The 6,159-nt window shown below is 46.0% G+C and overlaps 1 protein-coding gene and 1 long non-coding RNA gene across 2 annotated transcripts; one reads left to right on the forward strand and one right to left on the reverse strand.

Annotated features, from left to right (window-relative positions):
* Positions 1–234: 234 nt before the first annotated feature.
* On the reverse strand, positions 235–4,298 carry LOC149718267 (uncharacterized). The gene is made up of 3 exons (XR_016366902.1): positions 4,192–4,298; positions 3,836–4,117; positions 235–375 (listed from the first exon to the last, which is right to left on the reverse strand). It is a non-coding gene; the product is annotated as an uncharacterized LOC149718267 (long non-coding RNA).
* Arp10 (Actin-related protein 10) lies at positions 3,926–6,159 on the forward strand. The gene is made up of 9 exons (XM_089839107.1): positions 3,926–4,065; positions 4,255–4,407; positions 4,486–4,594; positions 4,651–4,767; positions 4,829–4,970; positions 5,226–5,261; positions 5,347–5,612; positions 5,710–5,911; positions 5,975–6,159. The coding sequence occupies exons 1-9, from the start codon at positions 3,995–3,997 to the stop codon at positions 6,094–6,096; spliced, it is 1,218 nt and encodes a 405-aa protein (XP_089695233.1). The 5' UTR covers positions 3,926–3,994; the 3' UTR covers positions 6,097–6,159.

The following is a 6,159-nucleotide window of genomic DNA, read 5'->3' on the forward strand; positions in this document are numbered from 1 at the left end:
GTTTGAGTGATGTCATTATTTAGCCTATTTCTGAATAGATTTGAATGTGTTAGTGCTGAGGATTTAGACAACGTTGTTTAGTATTTGGGTAGCTCAGTTTCACTTTCAGATTCAAAAGCTGATCCCAACATATAATAGATGTTATTATTTGTCAAGCGCAATTTACAACATGAAAGTTGCGCGAGTGCCTATTCGTTTTAGTAGGAGGGCTTTTCAACGAAGTTCACTTTTTGTTCTTACATCTGTATACTTTTGGTTGAAGTCGGATTTTATTGTCGTTGTAGTTTCGGTGCGCGGAATCGAAATAGTTCTAAGTAGGAGGGCTTTTCCAGGTAAGTTCCAACGAAGTTCACTTTTTCTTCTTATATCTATATACTTTTGGTTGAAGTCGGATTTTATTGTCGTTGGAGCTTCGGAGCGCGGAATCGAAATGTAAACGGGCGTTTATTTTAAACGTATTAATGTGTTTGTGGCGCGTAATTTAGGAACGTTAGTATTATTATTATTTTCGAATTAAAGTCTATAATACATTACGCTTTGTTATTGAACTTTAATTATAAACTATATTTAGTGGTTGCTCGTTAGGTTGAGTCTTTAATAAAGTAATTTATCTTAAAATCCATCATCTGTCTAATAGTATATAGAAACTTGTTAATAAAGTTAAATTTATCGCGCTTAATATACCAGTGCTGTGTAGTCGTGTGGTAACGACGCTGCCTAACATACCACGGTCCCGGGTTCGATTCCCGGGCATGGCGTAGACCCCGATGTTACTGGAATTTAGAGGTAAGAACTTGGCGAAGACACCGATGTTATTTATTCGGGGACGCTTAAGATTCTGTGGCAAAAACATGGCGTTGACTCCAATGTTATATATTCGGAGGCGCCAATATGCAGAGTGGAGGTTGGAGGTAAGTCTAGTTATAGAGGCAGCCGGAGGTTGTTTCCCCCTGCTGTGACATTTTGCTACGACCCCCTGCTGTTACCCCCTGCTGCGAACCCCTGATGCGACCCCCTACTGTTACCCCTGCTGCGACCCCCTGTTGTTACCCCCTGCTGCGATCCCCTGTTGTTACATTTTGCTGCGACCCCCTGCTGTTACCGCCTGCTGTGACCCCCTGCTGTTACCCCCTGCTGTTACCCCCTGCTGTGACCCCCTGCTGGGACTCCCTGCTGTTTCCATATGGTTAACCCCTGCTGTGACCCCCTGCTGTTACCCCCTGCTGCGACCCCCTGCTGTTACCCCCTGATGCGACCCCCTGCTGTGACCCCCTGCTGGGACTCCCTGCTGTTTCCATACGGTTACCCCCTGCTGTGACCCCCCGCTGTGACCCCCTGCTGTGTCCATATTGTTACCCCCTGCTGTGACCCTCTGCTGTGTCCATATTGTTACCCCCTGCTGTGACCCCCTGCTGTGTCCATATTGTTACCCCTGCTGTGACCCCCTGCTGTGTCCATATTGTTACCCCCTGCTGCGACCCCCTACTGTTACCCCTGCTGATACCCCCTGCTGGGACTCCCTGCTGTTTCCATACGGTTACCCCCTGCTGTTACCCCCTGCTGTTTCCATATTGTTACCCCCCTGCTGTTACCCCTGCTGGGACCCCCTGCTGTGTCCATATTGTTACCCCCTGCTGGGACCCCTGCTGTGAACCGCTGCTGTTACCCCCTGCTGGGACTCCCTGCTGTTTCCATACGGTTACCCCTGCTGTGACCCCCTGCTGCGACCCCCTGCTGTTTCCATATTGTTACCCCCTGCTGTGTCCATATTGTTACCCCCTGCTGTTACCCCCTGCTGCGACCCCCTGCTGGGACCCCCTGCTGTTACCCCCTGCTGCGACCCCCTGCTGTGTCCATATTGTTACCCCCTGCTGCGACCCCCTGCTGTGTCCATATTGTTACCCCCTGCTGGGACCCCCTGCTGCGACCCCCTACTGTTACCCCCTGCTGATACCCCCTGCTGTTTCCATACTGTTACCCCCTGCTGGGACCCCCTGCTGTGTCCATATTGTTACCCCCTGCTGTTACCCCCTGTTGTGACCCCCTGCTGTGAACCCCTACTGTTACCCCCTGCTGGGACTCCCTGCTGTTTCCATACGGTTACCCCTGCTGTGACCCCCTGCTGTTACCCCCTGTTGCGACCCCCTGCTGTGTCCATATTGTTACCCCCTGCTGCGACCCCCTGCTGTGTCCATATTGTTACCCCCTGCTGGGACCCCCCGCTGTGACCCCCTGCTGTGTCCATATTGTTACCCCCTGCTGGGACCCCCCGCTGTGACCCCCTGCTGTGTCCATATTGTTACCCCCTGCTGGGACCCCCTACTGTTACCCCCTGCTGGGACCCCCTGCTGTTTCCATACTGTTACCCCCTGCTGGGACCCCCTGCTGTGTCCATCTTGTTACCCCCTGCTGGGACCCCCTGCTGTTACCCCCTGTTGTGACCCCCCTGCTGTTACCCCCTGCTGTGACCCCATGCTGGGACTCCCTGCTGTTTCCATACGGTTACCCCCTGCTGCGACCCCCCGCTGGGACCCCCTGCTGTGACCCCCTGCTGTTTCCATACTGTTACCCCCCCCCCGCTGTGACCCCTGCTGTTACCCCCTGCTGTTTCTATACTGTTACCCCCCGCTGTGACCCCTGCTGTGTCCATATTGTTACCCCCTGCTGGGAACCCCTGCTGTGTCCATATTGTTACCCCCTGCTGGGAACCCCTGCTGTGACAGCAGGGGGTCGCAGCAGGGGCTCACAGCAGGGGGTAGCAGTATGGAAACAGCAGGGGGTCCCAGCAAGGGGTCACAGCGGGGGGTAACAGTATGGAAACAGCAGGGGGTCCCAGCAGGGGGTCGCTGCAGGGGGTCGCTGCAGGGGGTCACAACAGGGGTTCACAGCAGGGGGTCGCAGCAGGGGGTAACAGTATGGAAACAGCAGGGGGTAGCAGTATGGAAACAGCAGGGGGTCCCAGCAGGGGGTCACAGCGGGGGGTAACAGTATGGAAACAGCAGGGGGTCCCAGCAGGGGGTAACAGCAGGGGGTCGCAGCAGGGGGTCACAGCAGGGGTTCACAACAGGGGGTCGCAGCAGGGGGTAACAGTATAGAAACAGCAGGGGGTCCCAGCAGGGGGTAACAGCAGGGGGTCGCAGCAGGGGGTAACAATATGGACACAGCAGGGGGTCCCGGCAGGGGGTAACAGTATGGAAACAGCAGGGGGTAAAAGCAAAAGGAAACAGCAGGGGGTCGCAGCAAAAGGTAACAGCAGGGGGTCGCAGCAGGGGGTCCCAGCAGGGGGTCGCAGTAGGGGGTAACAGCAGGGGGTAAAAGCAAAAGGTAACAGCAGGGGGTCCCAGCAGGGGTAACAGCAGGGGGTCGCAGCAGGGGGTAACAGTAGGGGGTAGCAGCAGGGGTCCCAGCAGGGGGTCGCAGCAGGGGGTAACAGCAGGGAGTCCCAACAGGGGGTAACAGTAGGGGTCGCAGCAGGGGGTAACAGCAGGGGGTAACAGTAGGGGGTCGCAGCAGGGGGTAACAGCAAAAGGTACCAGCAGGGGGTCGCAGCAGGGGGCAACAGCAGGGGGTCGCAGCAGGGGTAACAGCAAAAGGTAACAGCAGGGGGTCGCAGCAATTCGAAAATAATTCTCTCCCAGGGCAAGCGCGGTGGTAAGCGAGGATGCTACCGAACGAGCAACCGATCATCTCCTACGACTCTACTTATAAATAAAATTATTAAATTTTAAAGCTACGCAATAAAAGCTTTAGTTCCTATATCACTATACTAACGTTCCTAAATTACGCGCCACAAACACATTACGTTTAAAATAAACGCCCATTTTAAACTCATTACATTTACTCCATCCAAGCCTTCTACTCCTGTCCTTATACCCTCTTTGCAGGGAAATTGCAGCCACGTGACGTAAGTGACGTCCCTGGTAATCTGCGAAACGTTCGTTCATTTCAATAAAGCAATATTTAATAATTTCATAAAACCGCATAAGTTTTAAACATGCCTCTTTACGAAGGAATCTCGACAGACAAACATTGCGTTATTTTAGACATCGGCCATGCATATACCAAGTAAATAATAAATACCAGCAGTCTGACAGTGGCAAGGCTTAACGCGGGAATTCTAAATTCGGAAATATTAATTAATATAATAATAGAAAGAGAAATTCATAAGATGGACACAAATTAAAAATATACTCGTTAAGCCTTGCTACATAGAGAAAAGTCACGAAAAAGTGCAATTTATATTACACTTTAAAGGTGTGGCTTTGCTCGAGAGCCGGGTCCTCGTTGGATCCTTCCATCTGAAATCAAAGCAACAGAGAAAAGCAAAGCTCTCAAAATCTGGAATTATAAAAATGAAACGGAACTATTCGAAACATTAAAAGAATTCCTACACGTTTTATATTTTAGGTTAGGTTAATTACAGCATTGTAGGCCTACACCTATATTGAAACTCGTCTAATTTATATTCGGACGTTTCCCCGTTAGATATTTAGTTGTAAATCCTAAAGACAGACGAGTTGTTATTGTCGAATCTGTTTTATGCCCAACGGAATTTCGTGAAACCTTAGCTAAAGTTCTTTTCACACACTTTGAAGTGAGTTTTAAGAAATTAAATTCAATGTTAATTAATTAACCCAATTTTAATGATAGGTTCCGTCCGTTTTATTTCTTCCATCACATTTAATGGCAATCTACGCTTTGGGTGTTTCATCGGCTATAGTCGTTGATATTGGCTATTCAGAAACTGTCATTCTACCAATATCCTTTGTAATAATATGACCTTTGACCCCTAATTAAGCTTCCTTAATGTAAAATTCAAATTTTCGAGAAAGTGCCGATTTTAAATGCGTGGGAAGCCGTTCCATTAGGAGCTCAAGCTATTCATAGACGTTTAGAAGCGGAATTAATGGATAGAGGGGAAGTTAAGGGTCTTAAATCGGAAGTGTTACCATTGGGCAGCGTTTTAAATGGTAAAAACTAAGGAAAAATAAGAAAAAAAAACCCTGTTGTAACTTTCTGTAATTTTCTAAACTAATTGTCATATTGTTCTCGTTAATTAACGTAAAATGTTTGTATTTTGTCTTTCTAACAAACTTTTATGTTGGTGTTGGTTGGTTGGTTAATTAATTAATTTAGAACCCGGTAAGAAATATAATCATTAATTTAAAGTGTAATTAAGTGATTAATTAATTAGTAATCTTAATTAATTTTAAATAAATTAAAAGAACCATTACCGGAAAACATTTTTGAGGATGTCAAAGGTGAATTATTAATAATTGATCAGATTTAAATTGGTTAAATTAAAAAGAATTAATTTTAATTTAATTACCTTTGTTTTCTCTTTAGTTCGAACTTGTTTTGTATCTCCACCACATCGTAGCGCGGCTCTACAAGAGTTTTATTACTCTCAGGCATTTCCATCGTCTCGTCAAGAAGAAAAACCGCCGGCAGCGATAGAATTTATTCCCGCCTTAAATGTGGATTATCCTTTAGACGGTCAAAAGATTTTGAATATTCCGGGTCTTTTACGCGAAGCTGGACCAGAAGTTTTGTTTGAACAAGATTCCGATGGACAATCCGTTGTTAGCGTTCTTTTGGATTCAATATTGAGGGTTTGCATTAGAATTAAGATTTTAGATTTTTCGTATTTTTTTTTTCGAATTTCAGATTTAATTATAATTAATTTAATTTAATTTAATTTAATTCTAGTGTCCGATTGATATCAGAAAGTCTTTAATGGAAAATATAGTTTTGATGGGAGGTACCGCGATGTTAAGCGGGTTTAAACACCGGTTTATGGGAGAAATTAAACGTTTATTAGCGAGCGAGAAATATTCCAAACGATTGCCATTGAAAACGGTTAAAATGCATAAACCTCCGGCTAAAGAAAATTATGTCGCGTGGTTAGGAGGTAATTTAATTAGTTTAAGGTTAATTAATTAATTATAATTAATATTGTGTTTTTATTTTTAAGGAGCTATTTTTGGAGCAACCGATGCTGTAGCTACAAGATCAGTAACGAGGGAACAATATTTAAATAAAGGAAGAATTAATGATTGGTCGGATCAAGAATGGATTGATACAATTGGAAAATAACTTATAATTAATTGTCTTTAAACTATAAATTATTGTAAAATTTAATAAATTAACTCAATAAAA

Source organism: Phalangium opilio, unplaced genomic scaffold (genome assembly GCF_054372755.1).
Source record: "Phalangium opilio isolate 3A_F unplaced genomic scaffold, DU_Popi_V2 ptg000002l_1, whole genome shotgun sequence".
Classification (NCBI taxonomy): domain Eukaryota; kingdom Metazoa; phylum Arthropoda; class Arachnida; order Opiliones; family Phalangiidae; genus Phalangium; species Phalangium opilio.